This window comes from Orycteropus afer, unplaced genomic scaffold, assembly GCF_000298275.1.
Source record: "Orycteropus afer afer isolate SDZICR_OR568_19922 unplaced genomic scaffold, OryAfe1.0 scaffold00529, whole genome shotgun sequence".
Lineage (NCBI taxonomy): Eukaryota > Metazoa > Chordata > Mammalia > Tubulidentata > Orycteropodidae > Orycteropus > Orycteropus afer.
In genome coordinates this window covers 118342-136255 of record NW_006922116.1, presented here as the reverse complement: position 1 = coordinate 136255, position 17914 = coordinate 118342, and the positions used below count along the sequence as shown (strand labels likewise).

The 17914-nt window shown below is 37.3% G+C and overlaps 1 protein-coding gene across 1 annotated transcript in view; it reads right to left on the bottom strand.

Annotated features, from left to right (window-relative positions):
* Positions 1 to 17914, bottom strand: part of PLCB1 (phospholipase C beta 1) — a gene marked incomplete at its 5' end in the record, with an annotated part of 251113 nt that overhangs the window by 149239 nt on the left and 83960 nt on the right. The window contains 4 exons of the mRNA XM_007955668.2: positions 3943 to 4029; positions 4854 to 4911; positions 5380 to 5469; positions 5577 to 5653. Of these exons, the coding sequence (XP_007953859.2) occupies positions 3943 to 4029; positions 4854 to 4911; positions 5380 to 5469; positions 5577 to 5653 (312 nt within the window). The remainder of the gene's footprint in view (positions 1 to 3942; positions 4030 to 4853; positions 4912 to 5379; positions 5470 to 5576; positions 5654 to 17914) is intronic.

Below are 17914 nucleotides of genomic sequence, written 5' to 3'. Positions count from 1 at the left end.
GTAGTCCAGCTTTCACATGCATATGAGGTGACTGACAATACCATGGCTTGAGTTAGGTGCTTCTTCGTTCTAGAAGTGATATCTTTGCTTTTTAACACTCTAAAGAGATCCTTTGCACCAGACTTACCCAACTAATACTGATTGCTGTTTGCATGGGAATTGATTGTGGATCCAAGTAAAATGAAATTCTTGACATCATTTTTTTCTCCAGTTATCATACTTTTGCTTACTGGTCCAATTGTGATGATTTTTGTTTTCTTTATGTTGAGATGTAATCCACACTGAAGATTGTATGGAAGTCTTGATCTTCATCAACAAGTGCTTCAACTCCTCTTTGACTTCAGCAAACAAGGTTCTGTCATCAGCATATCACAGGTTGTTAATGAGTCTTCTTCAAATCCTGATGTCACATTCTTTTTCATATAGTTCAACTCCTCAAATTGTTTGACCAGCATAAGTCCTAAGTATGATGAAATGATACAACTCTGATGCACACCTTTGCTGATTTTAAACCAAATAGAACCCTCGTTCTGTTTGAAGGATTGCCTCTTGGTCTATGTACAGGTTCCTCATGAACACAATTAAGTGTTCTAGAATTTCCATTTTTGCCATGTTATCCATAATTTGTTATGATCCACACAAATGAATTCCTTTGCATAACCAATAAAACACAGGTAAACATCTTTCTGGTATTCTTTGCTTTCAGGCAAGATCCCTCTGATACCAGCAATAATATTCCTTGTTCAAGGCCCTCTTCTGAGTCCAGCTTGAATTTCTGCCAGTTCCTTGTTGATAGACTGCTGAAATCATTCTTGAATTATCTTTAGCAAAATTTTACTTGTGTGTGATATTAATTATATTGTCTGATAATGTCTGCATTCTGTTGGATCACTTTTCTTTGGAATGGGCACAAATACAGATATCTTCCAATTGGTTGGCCAGGTAGCTGTCTTCCAAATATCTGGTCATAGACAAGTAAACACCTCCAGTGCTGCATGCATTTATTGTAACATTTCAATTGGTATTGTATTGCATCAATCCCTGGAGCCCTGTTTTTTGCCAGTGTCTTCAGTGCAACTTGGACTTCTTTCAGTACCATTGGTCCTTGATCATATACCACATTTCCTGAAATGGTTGACCAGTTCTTTTTGGTACAATGACTCTGTGTATTCCTTCCATCTTCTTTTCATGCTTCCTAGGTCATTCAATATTATAATAATCAAAATGTAGAATGTACAAATAAAAATCTAGGAAAATTGGAAGTCATCAAAACTGAAATGAAATGCATATAAAATATCCTAGACATTGGTGAGCTGAAATGGACTAATAATGGACATTTTGAATCAGACAAAATTAAAAACTGAATGATAAATTGAAGAGGAATGGCATCACATTCATAGTTAGAAGGAACATTTCAAGATCTATCTTGAAGTACAGTGATAGGATAATATCCACATGCCTACAAGAAAGACCAGTTAATATAACTATTATTCACATTTATACATCAACCGCTGAAACCAAAGATGAAGATACAGAAAATTTTTTACCAATTTCTGCAGTCTGAAATTGATCAAACATGCAATCAAGATGCATTGATAATTACTAGTGATTAGAATGCAAAAGTTTGAAACAAAGAAGAAATATCAGTAGTTGGAAAATATGATGTTGGTAATAAAAATGATGCCAGAGATCTCATGATAGAATTTTGCAAAACCAATGACTTACTCATTAGAAATACCTTTTTCAACAACATAAACTTTGACTATACATGTGGACTTCACTAGATGGAATACACAAAAATTAAATTTGCTACATCTGTGGAACAAGATGCTAGAGAAGCTCAATATCATCAGTTAGAAAAAGGCCAAAGGCTGACTCTGGAACAGACCCTCAATTGCTTATATGCAAGTCCAAATTGAAGCTGAAGAAAATAAAAACAAGTTCATGAGAGTCAAAGTACAACCTTAAATATATCTCACCTGAATTCAGAGACCATCTCAAGAATAGATTTGATGCATTGAACACTAATGAGTAAAGAGCAAACAAAATGTAAGATGACATCATGGACATCATACATGAAGAAAGCAAAATGCCATTAAAAAGACAGGAAAAGAATCAAAAAGCAAAATGAATGTCACCTGAAAAAGACTCTGAAATTTGCTCTTAAACGTAGAGTAGCTAAAGTGAATGGAAGAAATGATGATGCAAAATAGCTGAACAGAAAATTTCAAAGGGAAGCTTAAAAAGACAAAGTATTACAATGAAATGTGCAAAGATGTGAAATTAGAAAACAAAAAAGGGAGAACATGCTCACCATTTCTCAAACCGAAAGAACTAAAGAAAAACTTCAAGCCTTGAGTTGCAATATTGAAGGATGATTCCAATATTAGTTATATCTAATGCAGAAATTTGAGAGTGCTTCAATACTTACTAAAATTAATTTAATCATAAAAATCTATGTAGAGGTTATTTATATTAAGTGTTACTTAATTTAAACATATTTGTACTTGTGTTTTACCTATGAGTAAAATAGTTGACATTGTCGGACTAAAAACCAAAATACAGCAAAATAAGTCTCATGTGAAAACAATATTTCTCAAGAGGGATTTTTTTCCCTAAGAAATGCATATTATTAACCATAAGCAAATTATATTATGTCAGTGTAAATAGTAATGACCAATTTGTATTCAGGTAGTGTAAATTGAAAATGCATGTACCTTAATATATTACCCAGGCCTGATTATTTTAAAATGTCACTTAAATTTCTTAGAACTTGGGTCTTTTGCTCCAAACATTAAGCATTTTAAAAAGAGCATTCAATCTTAAATGGAAAGTATAGCACTTTTTGAGATAATGTAAAATTTATCCTACTTTACTAATGTATAATCAAACTTGGAGAGTGTCTAACAATATTTAAATTGTATATAAGAAACATTAAAATGAGTAGCAGATTTCAATCATTATTAATTCTTGGATTTTCATGATTGCTTGAGAATCTATATTGCCAACCCTAAAAACTAAGGAATCCAAAATTTTAAATAAATGTCTTGTCTTAACAATAAACATAAAAGCAGAAGAGCAGAAATAACAAGGAAAATACATTTAGAATTAGCTACAAGAAGTCTATAAAAAGTAAATTCTTGAATAGAGTATACAATGAAATAAACTTAACCCTTCTAACCTTTGTGGGCTTAATAAAATATTTTATGGAATGGCAGTATCTTTCACAGTAGATGGTTTAAACTTCAGATAGAAAGAAAACTGAAAAGCACCTTTTTCTGAAACAGAAAAATAATCTGTGATGAATTGAATGGATGGAACATTCTAAAATTGAGATGCTATTGCTAACTTGAACATATCTGATTTGTGATATTCAGTTCATTTAAAGTTAATGTTCATGAAACAATTGATTTGTTACCAAACAATGAGCATAAGACATATTTTAAGTGGGGTTCCACTAAACTATTGTTATAGGGAAAAAAAGATATTTGTTATTTTATGGATTAGTAGACTATTTTCTTGGTTCAAAGTCAGGGCAGTGTTAAAGCCGGGTGTCTTCTCCCGCACACAGTCTTCTCTTACATCAATTTGGAGCTGAAGAGGCTTGGTTAGTCTCTCTCTGATCTCCACCCTTACTCTGCAAACACTTAGGAAGTTGAGAGAACATTTAAAAATACCTATGCCTGAGTCCCACACTAGATCAACTAATAATCAGTCTCTGTGGGTCAGGTCTGTGCATTTCCAGTTTTCAAAATTCACCAGTTGATGCTAAACACTTATGAAATATGGCAATAAAGATTTTTAACATCATTGAGAAAGATGCATGAGTTTGATATGTGAGAACCGACCTGAGACTGTGAGAGGTACTTACATGAACCAGGAAACTTTTACTGAACAGAAATAAAACAAAATCATTGTGTGTTATTATTCAGTTCCATTTACCTTGGGCTTTTCTTCCAGGATCTGCTGACGTATTTCCTTGTGCTTCTCTACAAGTTTTTCTTGCCGTTTACTTTGTGCCTCTTCTAACTATAAAAAAGTTAAAAGGAAAAGAGTCATCTTCATCTAAATGTTCAAGTATGAGTTTTCAGAAGATTGGAAGTTTTTCAGATCTAAACTGTACATTTAATTATTTCAAATCCTTGTTCAGAAGTGTCCTCACATACACAGTCGGCTACTAACAAATATAGACGTTTGGTGATGAGTACGTGGGGGGAGTGATCAGTGGATTACATTATTCTTTTATTTTTGTAAATGTTTGAAAATTATCATAATATCAAATTAAAAGAGAAATAAAAAGGATTTCCTTTCAAGGGTGGCATGATCTATCATTGTGAGAACTAAAGTCTTCTTGGAAAATTTCTATTTTGAGTGTTTCTGGCCTCGTAACCTCAGCTAAAGGTGTAGTGGATAACCATTTGGCTGCTAATCAGGGTGGTGGTTCAAACCCAGCAGCCACTCTGTGGAAGGAAGATGGGCAATCTACTTCCATAAAGATTTATAGCCTTGCAAACCCAATGGGAGTTGCTATGAATCAGAAACTACTTGATGGCAGTGTTTTGGGGTTTTTTTTTTTTTTTTTTTTTTTTTTTTTTTTTTTTTTTTTTTTTTTTTTTTTTTTTTTTTTTTTTTTTTTTGCTTTGGTTTTTACCTTGACTATTTGTATTTAATTGAACCCTTTTATATAGTGGTTTGCAACTACATTAGCAGAAATATTTATGGAATGCATGCTCTGAAAGCAACTTTGCCAGGTGCTAGAGATAAGATACACAGGTAAGGTTGGCCTATGAAATGCACAGTGGCTTCATCAAACATTCATTCAGTCTGCAAAGGAGAATGATTAACCAACATACTCTCTTGATGTACTGCACCACCTCCTGAATGTATGATCGGATCATCTCTGTCTTCTCCCTGAAAGCAAATGAGGAAGAGATCATGAAAGGAACTCATTTGACACCTATAAGCCTGGGGAGTCTGAGACTTCCAGATGAAAGTTTATAGAACTCTCAACATTCTTATTACTGTGGCAAGTAAGATACAAGTGCCAGCTGTGGACAAAGGTCAGGTTCCTCCCCAGGTGCAAGCCCTGTTTTCACTACATGCAGGAAGATTGCCTGACAATATCTGGAGCGAAGATTTAGCCTTTCCCAATGGGAACTTCTTCATTTAGTCTTTATTAAAAGGCTCTGGGTGAGCTCCAATCTTTTTTGAACTCCCTTTGATAGTTCACTGATAAAAACTTTAAAAATGGATATTTTGAAAGGTTAACTAGAGAATTAGAAGGGTCAGTGTATGATTAGGAATCTCTCACTCTGATATAGATTAAACAGTCTCTGGATAAAAGGGAGAAGGAGGACATAGGGTTTTCTTTGAACTTACTCTTCCATCTGGCTTTTGTCTTTAGATTTGGCTTCAGTTATCTTCTCTTGCCTCTTTTTATCCATTTTCTTTTTTAATTCTTTCTTCTCTCTAAAGTCAAAATGGAAGTAAGAAGGAAAAAAAGAGCAATCAGATAGCAATTTGTAATGAATAAATTTATATCTGCAGGTCCAACTATAACAGAAATGAAGGCTTACTTCTCACAGATTTCTTTGAGCTTCTTTAACTGATTGTTCTGACACTCTTCTGCCACATCTGTCAATTTCTGAATAAGCTGAGGAAAGAAAATGCCAGATTGCTGTTTCACATTATTACAGACAAAGCACTATCCCACCCCCCACCCCCCACACCCCTGCAAACAACATTATCTGTGGTTAGGAAGAGTGTAACGGATATTTAAAAATAGCTGAAATTGCCAGACATCTAACATTGTCAATGAGAACATCATTTAAAAGCATCACATTATCTAGGTCTATAGGTTTTAATCCACCATTCATCTGTCAGTTTGTTGTACTGTGGTGGCTTGCATGGTGCTGTGAGGCTGTAGGCTATGCCACTGGTATTTCAAATACCAGTAGGGTCAACAATGGTGGCCAGGTTTCACTAAAGCTTCCAGACTAAGACGGACCTGGAAGAAGGAATGGGCCATCCACTTTGGAAAGAATTGGCCAGTGAAAACCTTATGAATAGCAGTGAAACATTGTCTGATGTATCACTGGAAAACTTTATGAATAGCCCTGAAAAACTGTCTGATATATGCTAAAAGTTGAGCCTCTCAGGCTGGAAGGCACTCAAAATGCAACTGGGGAAAAGCTGCCTCCTCAAAGTAGACAAAGATGATGTGAATAAGTCATCTTATTAAAGCTGTAAAGGAGTAAAGCTTGGACCTCCATTTGCTGATGGGCATGACTCAAAATAAGGATAAATATCTATAAACGTCCATTAAGAACCAGAATGCAGAATGCATGAAGTATGAATCTGGGAAAATTGGAAGTTGTTAAAAATGCAATGGAACACATAAAGATCAATATCCTAGGCATTAGTGGACTAAAATGGGCTGGTTTTGGCTATTTTGAGCCAGACAATCATATGATCTACTATGCCAGGAATGATAAATTGAAGATGAATGGCGTGGCATTCATCATCACAAAGAATGTTTCAAGATCTATCCTGAAGTACAATACTATCAGGGATAGGATGGTATCAAGATGCCTACAAGGAAGACCAGGTGATACTACTATTAGGCAAATATATGCACCAACCACTGAAGCCAAAAATGAGGAAAGATTTCTACCAACTTCCACAATCTGAAATTGACCACAAAATCAAGATGTATTGATTATTACTAGTGATTGGAATGTGAAAGTTGTTAATGAAGAAGATCACCAGTAGTTGGAAAATAAGGCCATGGTGATAGAAATGAAACTGGAGATTGCATGATAGAATTTTGCAAAACCAATGACTTAGTCACAGAAAACACCTTTCCTCAGCAACATAAATGGCAGCTATACTAGTGAACCTCACCAGATGGAGTACACAGGAATCAGATCCACCACATCTATGGAAAGAGGCATTGGAGAAACTCAATATCCTCAGCCAAAACAAGGCCAATAGCTGATTGTGGAACAGACCATCAACTGCTTATATGCAAATTCAAGAGGGAGCTGAACACAACTCAAACAAGTCCATGAGAGCCAAAATATGACTTTGATTATATCCCACCTGAATTTAGACACCATTTGAAGCACAGATTTGATGCCTTGAACACCAATGACCAAAAAACAGACTATGTGGGATGACATCAAGAACATCATCCATGAAGAAAACAAAAGGTCATTAAAAAGACAGGAAAGGAAGGAAAGACCAAAATGGATGTCAGCAGAGACACTGAAAATTGCTCTTGAACAGAGAGCAGCTGAAGCAAATGGAAGAAATGACAAGATAATAGAGCTAAACAGAAGATTTCAAAGAGTAGTTTCAGAAAACAAAGTTAAATACTATAATGAAATGTGCAAAGACCTGGAGTTAGAAAATCAAAAGGGAAGAACATGCTCGGCATATTTCAAGCTGAATGAATTGAAGAAAACATTCAAGCCTTGAGTTGCAATATTGAAAGATTCTATAGGCAAAATACTGAATGATGAAGGAAACATCAAAAGAAAATGGAAAGAGTACACAGAGTCACTGGACAAAAAAGAATTGGTCAATGTTCATCTATTTCAGGAGGTGGCATATGATCAAGCACTAATGGTATTGAAGGAAGAAGTCAAAACTGCACTGAAGTTGGCAAAAAACAAGGCTCCGGGAATTGCTGAAATGCCCAGTAAGACGTTTCAACAAACAGATGGTGTGCTAGAGGCACTTACTCATCTATGCCAAGAAATTTGGAAGACAGTTACCTGATCAACTGACTGGAAGAGATTCATATTTGTGCCAATCCCAAAGAAAGGTGATACAACAGAATGTGGAAATTATTGAACAATATCATTAATATCATATGAAAGCAAAATTTTGCTGAAGGTAATTCAAAAATGGTTGCAGCAGTATATTGATAGGGAACTTTCAGAAATGCAAGTTGGACTCAGAGGAGTATGCAGAATTAAGGATATCATTGCTGATGTCAGATGGATCTTGGCTGAAAGCAAAGAACGCTAGAAAGATGTTTATTTGTGTTTTATTGATATGCAAAGGCATTTGATTGTGGATCATAACAAACTATGGATAACATTGAGAAGAATGGGAATTCCAGAACACTTAATTATGTTCATGAGGAACCCGTACATAGACCAGGAGGCTGTCATTCGAACAGAACAAGGGCATGCTACGTGGTTTAAAATCAGGAAGGGTGTGTGTCAGGGTTGTATCCTTTCACCACACTTATTCAATCTATATGCTGAGCAAAAAATCTGAGAAGCCAGACTATTGGAAGAAGAACGTGACATTAGGATTGGAGGAAGACTCATAAACAACCTACAATATGCACACAACACAACCTCGCTTGCTGAAAATGAAGATGACTTGAAGCACTTATTGATGAAAAATAAAGACTACAGTCTGCAGAATGGATTACACCTCAACATAAAGAAAACAAAAATTCTCACAACTGGACCAATAAGCATCATCATGATAAATGAAGAAAAATTGAAGTTGTTAAAGATTTCATATTACTTGGCTTCACAATCAACACCAATGGAAGCAGCAGTCAAGAAATCAGACATCATATTACACTGGGCAAACATGCTGCAAAAGACCTCTTTAAAGTGCTTAAGAGCAAGGATGTCTCTGTGAAGACTAAGGTGTGCTTAACCCAAGCTGCCTCATATACATGTGAAAGCTGGACAATGAGTAAGGAAGACAAAAGAAGAGTTGATGCTTTTGAGTCATGGTCTTGGTGAAGAATACTGAAAGTATCATGGACCGCCAGAAGGAACAAAAATCTGTCCTGGATGAATTGTAGCCGGAAAGCCCTTTGGAACCGAGAATGGCCAGATTTTGTCTCACCTAATTTTGTCGTGTTGTCAGAAGGGACCATTCCCTGGAGAAGGATATCATGCTTGGTAAAATGGAGAATCAGTGACAAAGGGAAGATCCTCAACAAGATGGACTGACACAATGGCTGCAATGAGGGGCTCAGGTAGAGCAAAGATCGTGAGGATGATGCATGCATGGACAGTGTTTTGTTCTCTTGTACAGAGTCGGAGCCTACTCAACAGCACCTAACAACAGCAGCAACAAAGGTTTTAATAGTAAATTCTTATTACCTCTTTCATTACACAGAATTCATTAGATATTATTCTGGTTACCGAAGCTTGGCTCAGTGCAAAAACAAACCATAGGGCAGACACAGGTTCCAATCTCTTCTCTAGGATTTATTAAATGTATGAATTGGGACAAGGTGCCTACATTTTCTGAACCTACATTTTTTGTTGTTGCAAAGGAGATTATCAATGTTTGTATCTTTCGGAACACAGTCCTTGGGTAGGACAAATGGTTAAGTACTTCACCGCTAATTGAAAGTTTGGCTGTTCAAGCTCACTCAGAGGCACCTTGGAAGAAAGGTTTGGCAATAAGCTTCCAAAAGATCACAGCCATGAAAACTCTATGGAATGCATTCTACTCTGCAACACATGAGGTTGCCATGAGCAGAACTGACTCATTGGCCCTCATTGCTATTATCTTGATTTTCATATGTGAAGGAACTGAGAAAGAGGTAGGTTAAATTACTTGTTCAGGGCCACAGAGCTGGGTGCAGACCCAGACAATCAGGCTCTATGGCTGCTCATGGCCTACCTCTCTGTCTCATGCTAACTTTTCATTACAGTTTTATGAAACTCCATCTTATCTAAGGGAATAAGAGAAGGTGATGAAGTAATTCTTACAGAATTACTATAAGGAACCCACATTACCTTAAAATTAAAATGAAATTTGATGCATTCTTCTCTGAAGTGGATTAACTCTAAGCAAACAGTAACTGGAGGTTGGGTCAGCAGAAAATCTATTTGGTCATTCAGAAAAGATTACTTGTTCGTGACCTTCAGGATTAAACAAATCATGAAATATTGCAGCTTTGTGTGCCATTTATCAAAACTGTGGAGATGTACAATCCCAGTGTGAAAAGCCTCTATTTTCTCAGGGGCTCCCATGATGAGTCCCCAGAAGATTTGTCTCCTCCTGCACTCACCCCAAGTAATTCAGAGGGTTGTCCAGGGATTTCTGACATTGGCTACTACATCAGAATCAATTAGGGATACTTCTTTAAAGTATGCATTCTATGGCATATTCCTATACCAATGGACTCCACATGTCTCTGACATGGGCCTGTATTGTCAAAATCTCCCCATGTAATTAGGATGCTTTGCTAGATTTGAGGAGTTTTGGTGGGCTTATTCCTCATTCTATAGGTCCCTCCTGAATCTTCCAGCCACTCGTGAATTCAATGACATTCCTACTTCTGTTTCTGTGTTCTCATCTCTATTACTCACTTGGATCTAGAACATTTTCTTGATTATTCCAGTACCTGGTTTGTAGTTAGTGCTTTTGTTCTACCTCCTGCCTATATCCTCAGCAATATTGACTTCTAGGTTAATGGAGCCACTAAGTGTGGGAACCTACAGCCCTTCTGCCCACTCAACTCTGACTCGTATCTTGATTTAGTTTCAGCATTTGGAAAATTACAGGTACCGCACTCCCTTGAGATTCCATCCAAGAGGTCACCTGTGTGTTGCATCCCTTTGGCTTTCCTCTTTGTCCCCACCTGCCCCAACCAGAACACCTGTATTTGCTCTTTATTGTTCCCCAAAACAGGTACCTGCCCCGCTTCTCTGCTCCAAGACAACACACTATTATCTAAGGCATTCTATTCAGCCACAAACCAACATATACTTACTGAGCAGCAACTAAAATTTCTCATACAATTCTAGGAACTCTAAGCTGACAACGTGGCTTTCTAGACCTTGCTACTCAAAACTGTGGTCCATGGACCAGCAGCATCAGCATGACCAGGGAGCACATTAGAATTGCAAATTCTCAGGTTTTTCCCAGATTGACTGAATTAAAATCTGCATTTTAACAAGGCTCTTGGAAGATTTTGTGTGCACATGAGAGTTGGAGAAGCACTCATCTTCCCTCCTTTCTGCCTCACACCTTTATGTGTTCTCTTCATTACCTCAAACTGTTTCCTCACCTCTAAAATAGAGATATTTTGCCCTCTATACTGTCTCCACTAGATTATATTCTCTGTATAAAAATATATCACTATCTTGATTATCTTCTTCAAACCTTGAGTTCTTGCCCCATCTTTGATATTCCCATCATTTCTACCCCTAAAATGGAAAAAGAATTGCTGCCTCTGATGCCACAATGTCCCATCCCAATATTCTTCAACCCATCATCTTGCAACTGCTCCAACCACTGGTATTTACCTGATTTTGCTTCAAGGTTACAACACCTTTCTCATTAGTAAACTAAGTGATCATTACTCACGATGTTTATACCCAGAGATTCCTAAATTATCTTGTTTTATGGCACCCTTAAGATCTCAGTAGTTTTTTTCATGATATCCCTATGCTAAAAGAAACTCCTATCAGTTTCATTTATTAAATCCTTAGGTATAGACAACTTAACAGTAGTAGTTCATACTTGTACATCACTCTGTTTCCTTCAAAAATGTAAAATATCCTACAATGCCTCTGTGTATTCAATGCGGGTGTGCACACGGTTTACAATCATGGCTTTATCCTTTTGACAGAGTGCTGATTGACTATCCACAAACTTTTCTTCTTTAATTTACACTGCCTCCAGAAAGTACCACAGTCACTCCTTTTCTGATCCTTTAATTGGGGTCAACTCAATTCAGCATCTACAACAGCCTACTGACCAACTCTAGCTATGATGACTCTAACAGGCATTCCCCAAAATTTCTCCAATGTGTCATTGGAGAAAGAAATAAAATTCAGAGAGAACAATGCTAATATATAAAGGAAAGAGAGAGGGGGAGGGAAAAAAGGGAAGGGAGGAGGGAGAGAAGGAAGGGAAGAAGAGGGAGATTGACCTAATAAGTGCTGCAGACTGTTTTTTTTCTGGAATCTACCTCAATTCCTTCCCTTCCCATGGTTTGGATAGTCAAACCTTTCTTACGTTACATACTCTATGTTTTTTCTAGTATATATTCTTCTTGTTTAAGCTAGAGCGAAACGAGTTTCTGCCCCTTGCAACCAAGAAAACATGACCAAAAAAAACAAAGAAATTTCTCTGCTTAATTTAAAAATAAGATGAAGAGCCCTCTGAGTTTGGGGCGCAGGATTTCTATTGCATGAGATATGATAATAGATCCCAAAAAAAGAGTGATTTTTTTTCCACACAATAATTCAAGTGATTTTCAACTTACCTAAAAGCAAAGTACATTTCCTCTGTATACTTTCACTCAAATCACAATAAAATATATAAACAAATAAATAAATTTTTAATAGAAGACAAAGTACACCTACATTTGGTGTATTTGTTAGCAGACAAAATTACCAAATCAAACCCACCCCACTGTCATCAAGTCAATGACATAGGTCAATTCATATAGAGCCTATAGGACCAAGTAGAACTGCCCCACAGGGTTTCTAAGGCTGTAAATCTTGACAGAGGCAGATTGCCACATCTTTTTCCCATAGAGTGGCTGCTCAAACCACCGATCTTTTCCTCCAAGTACTTTAACCACTGCACCACCAGGGCTTCCTATTAGCAAACAGGCTCTACTCAAAGAGTCATTCAATCATGTTATTAGCCACAAAACTTGCTGAAAGTAAACTGTCTATTAAAGGTAGCATAGAAGAAAAGATTTGCTTAGAATTCTTAGAAAATAAACCAAGAGGGTATGTGCTAAACTGAACTGTAGTTCAGTGGTTCATGACAATGTTCCTAGTTGAAAGTTCCAGACCTTTTAAGGAGTGAAAATAAAAAGCTCTGGGGAGAATAATTTCATGCTTGTTCACAATTGCATGCTCAGTTTCAGTTAGTTCTGTTATTTGTGGGTGAGAAAAGTGGTTTCTCTGAAAAAGAATTCCTTACCTCTAACTCAAAGGGACCGAAAATAAGTGGACAGAAATTGGCACATTTGGAGACTCTTCTAAAAAGAATAATTTTGGAAAATGTGCAAAAGCCAAGTATACAATGTTCACACTTTAGGTGTAACTCATCTTCCTTTCCATTTTACTAATATCTTGCAAAGTTATTTTGTTCTTTTCTGCTAATGAAAATATCCACTCTGTGTTTTCACTATAAACTATGTGTCTTCTGCAAATAATTAATTTAGAAGTTCTTGAATTAAGTTGCGATCTGAAGATCAAACATATTACTGACAATTTTAAAGCAAGGGGGATATTATACTGGGGTGTATCCTGGTCATTCAAATTGAGAAATAGTCATTTGTTCAACTAATATTTCTTGAGAACCTATGATATGCCAGATGCTATACTGATACTGCTGATTCAACTGTGAGCAGACCCAGAGAGCTGATATTCTCCACCGAAAAGAAGGAGGAGATGGATTGGACTATAAGGGCAACCACCTTGATCATTTTCTGAAATATCCTATATTACTTAAGAAATTATTTTTTTTTATTTCCATGTCTAATTTATAGAATTTATAGCTGCTTATTTGATTCTAAATGTTTAAATTATTCCCCCTTGCTGGGAGTTATGGATTGAATTGTGTTTCCCCAAAATATGTGCTGTAAATCCTAACCCTTGTACCTGTGGTTATAATCCTGTTTGGGAAATTTCTGTTATGTTAATGCAGCACAATAAGTGTAGGGTGTGTCTTGAGTCAATCTTTTTTTTTTAATTTATTTAAGAGTTTGTTTTTCATTCAACGTTATGTGTATATTTAGTTTCACTCCCCATTTACCATGCCCAACCCTAACACAGTCTCCTCCCCTCCCTGCCTAATAACCCTCCTTTTGTGCCCCTCATAGTTATGTACTGCTGTTTGTCCTGCGTTACCTCCATGTGGATGTTGTCCCTCTGGTGCCCCGTGGTCTACTGCTCAAATGGATGTATTTCCATAAAGCATGTGGGTGTGTCACCCTGGGTTGAGTGGTCTGCATGTACATCTTGTTAAATATTGGGCTGAGAGCCAGCCCCTGGGAGTGAGTTTTATTTCAAGTGCAGAATGTATTCCAGGGTCAAAGTATGGGGGTCTCACCAGACTCCATCCAACCAGTAATTCTGGTTATTATTGAGTTTTGGAATTTTGTTCCACATTTTTCCTCCCACTTTATCTGTTGTTGTTGTTGTTATGTGCCGTCGAGTCGGTCCCGACTCATAGCGACCCTTCCTTGGGTTTCCGAGGCAGTATCACTACAGAAGTAGGATTGCCCAAACTTCCTTCCAAGCCACTCTATCTAGGATCTCCATATTTGATCCTTTCCTGAGTGGTTGGCATTGGTACCTGAGCACCATCTAGTTCTTCTGGTCTTGGGGGCCGTTGGGTCCTAGGGCCGATTGCTTCCAAATGCCCTTGTTTTTTCGCACTCTTCTTTGCTTCTGATGATAGGAGACCATTAGGTGTATCTTAGATGGCCCAGTCACTACTCACCAATGTAGGATGAGGAACAAGGCTTTTATGTATTTTGTTGTGCCAATTGAGTCTGGTGGCCCGCAGTACTATGGTCCTGAGATGGTAGATCCATTGGATCTCTCTCCCATAGCATCTGGGTGTCTGTGAGGGATTGCTCTGTGTCTGTCTTCTATTTGTTTCTGTAAGTATTGCAGGTATTTTGTTTCACTGGTATCTGTGCTAGATTGGCCTGCACTGAGTCTATCCTTGGTCTAGAGCAGACTCCTGTTCACTGACCCTCATTTGGTCCTCTCAGGTGCTTATGTGTTCATCTGCACCCTGGTGTTTGGTGTTAATGGCAATGCAGTATTGAGGGCACACTGGTTGGTATTAGCATCTGTCGTCTATCTCCTATGTGCACAATTCAGTGTCCTCCCTTTTCCTAACGTTATAATGGTGGTCTCAGACTCTTTGTATACATCCCTCCCCGTACTCTTGTCAGCATGTGGGCCCCAACTAGCCTGAAATTAATCCCTCCCCTTCCCTATCACCCCAGGAACCTATAATGTGAGTCTTCTTTCACAAGCAAAACTTTGTCTTTTTACAGTAATGTACTCATACAGTACTTGTCCTTATGTGATTGACTTATTTCACTCAGCATAATGTCCTCCAGGCTCATTCATCTATGCTGTGAGATGATTCACGTATTCCATTGTGTGCATGTACCGTAATTTGGTTATCCACTCATCTGTTGATGGGCATTTAAGTTGTTTCCATCTCTTTGTTATAGTGAATTGTGCTGCAATGAACATAGGTGTACATATGTCTGTTCGTGCACTGTCTCTCACCTCTTTAGGATATATTCCTAGTAATGGAATTGCTAGGTCAAATGGAATTTCTATTTTCAGTTTTTTTAAGGAAACACCATATTGTATGCCACAATGGTTGTACCATTTTACAATCCAACCAGCAGTGCACAAGAGTTCCAATCTCTCCGCAACCTCACCATCATTTGTTATTTTCTGACCTGTTGAACTTTGCTATTATTGCTGGGGTGAGATATCTCATTGTTCCTTTTACTTGCACCTCTCTAATGACTCGACGGCACATAACAACAATGACTAATGAGGAGCTCTGGTAGCATAGTGCCTAAGGCACTTGACTGCTAACCAGAAGGCTGGTGGTTCAAACCCACTAGCCACTCCTCGGAAGGAAGATGGGGCAATCTACTTCTGTAGTGATACTGCCTCAGAAACCCAAGGAGGGGTCGCTATGAGTTGGGTCCAACTCGACGGCACAAACGACAACAACAACAATGGTTAATGATCAAGAGCAGTTTCTCATGTGTTTCTTGGCCGCCAGTATGTTATCTTTGTAAAGTGTCTGTTCAAGTCTTTTGTCCATTTGTGAACTGGGTTATTTGTCCTTTTGGTGTTGTAGTGTTTAAGTTTTCTATAGACTTTGGAGATAAGTCCTTTTCAGAAATGTCTTAGGCAAATATTTTCTCCCAATCTGTAGGTTCTCTTTTTTACTCTTTTGATGAAGTCTTTAGATGCACATAAGAATTCAATTTTTAAAAGGTCTCATACATCTAGCTTCTCTTCTATCTCCTGTGCATTCTGGGTTATGCTTGATAGTCTATTTATGCCATAAATTATGGCACCCAGATTTGCCCCTATTTTATCTTTGATAAATTTTATAGTTTTGGGTTTTATATTTAAGTCTTTGATCCAGCTTGAGTTTGTTTTTGTGTACAGGGTGAGGTATGGGTCTTGTTTCATTTTTCTGCAAGTGGATATTCAGTTTTGTCAGCACAATTTGTTAAAGAGTGTGTCTGTTCCCCATTTAGTGGGTTTTGGACCTTTGTCAAAGATCAGCTGTCCATAGATGGATGAGTCTATATCTGGACTTTTGATTTTGTTCCATTGCTCTATCTGTCTATCATTGTACTAGTACCATGCTGGTTTGACTACTATGACTGTATAGTCGTTCTTAAGATCTGAGAGTGTGAGACTCCCACTTTGTTCTTCTTCTTCGAAGTGCTCTGCTTATCTAAGGTCTTTTTCCTTTCCATATGAAGTTAGTAATTGGTTTTTCCATGTCCTTAAAAAGTTTGTTGGTGTCTGGATCGGGATTGCATTAATTGTGTAGATTGCTTTAAGTAGTATTGACATTTTCACAATATTCAGTCTACCTATCCATGAACAAGGTAGGTTCTTCCATTTATGTAGTGCCCTTGTTGTCTCTTTAGCATTGTTTTATAGTTTTCTTTGTATATGTCTTTTGTGTCTCTGGTAAGGTTTGTTGTTGTTGTTATGTGCTGTCGAATCAGACCCAACTCATAGTGACCCCTCCTTGGGATTCCAAGGCAGTATCACTACGGAAGTAGATTGCCTAACCTTCCTTCTGAGGGTTTATTCCTTATTTCTTTATCAGAGAACTCTGTGTTGGTGTAGAGGAAACCAGCTGGTTTTTGTATGTTCACCATGTATCTTGTCACTTTGCTGAACCTCTTTATTAGTTCCAATAATTTTTTGGTTGAATCTCTTGGGTTTTCTATGTACAGGATCATATCATCCACAAATAGTTTTACTTTCTCTTTACCAATTTGTATCCCTTTTATTTCTCTTTCTTGCCTTACTGCCCTGGCCAGGACTTCTGATACAACGTTAAATAGAAGTGGTGATAGATGACATCCTTGTCTGGTTCCTGTTTGTAAGGGGAATGCCTTGAGTTTTTCTCCATGAATAATGATGTTGGCCATTGGCTTGGCATATATGCCTTTTATTATGTTGAGGAATTTCCCTTCTATCCCTATTTTGCTGAGAGTTCTGTAAAGGAATGGGTGTTGCATTTTATCAAATGCCTTTTCTACATCGATTGATATAATCATATGGTTCTTTTCTTTTGCTTTGTTTATGTGGTGGATTACATTTATTGTTTTTCTGATGTTGAACCATCCTTGTAAACCTGGTATGAATCCCACTTGCTCAGGGTGTATTAATTTTTTGTTATGTTGTTGGATTCTGTTAGCTAGGATTTTGTTAAATATTTTTGCATCTATGTTCATGCAATATGTTTGCATATTGGTCTGTAGTTTCCTTTTTAGAGGTGTCTTTCCTCACTTTTGTGTATTAGTGTTTGCTTGCTTCATAAAACAAGTTTGGGAGTATTCCATCTTTTTCTATGTTCTGGAATAGCTTGAGTAGCATAGGTGTCAACTCTTCTCTGAATATTTGGTAAAATTCTCCAGTGAAGCCAGGACTTTGCTTTGTGGGAAGTATTTTATGACCTGTTAAATTTCTTCTTTGTTATAGGTCTATTCAAGTATTCTATCTCTGAATCAGATAGTTTAGGTAGGTCTTGTGATTCTAGAAACTTGTCCATCTTTTCTAGGTTCTCAAATCTGTTGGAGTATAGTTTTTCATAATATTCTGTCAGTATCTTTTTGTTTCATTTGGTTCTGTTGTGATGACACCCTTTTCATTTA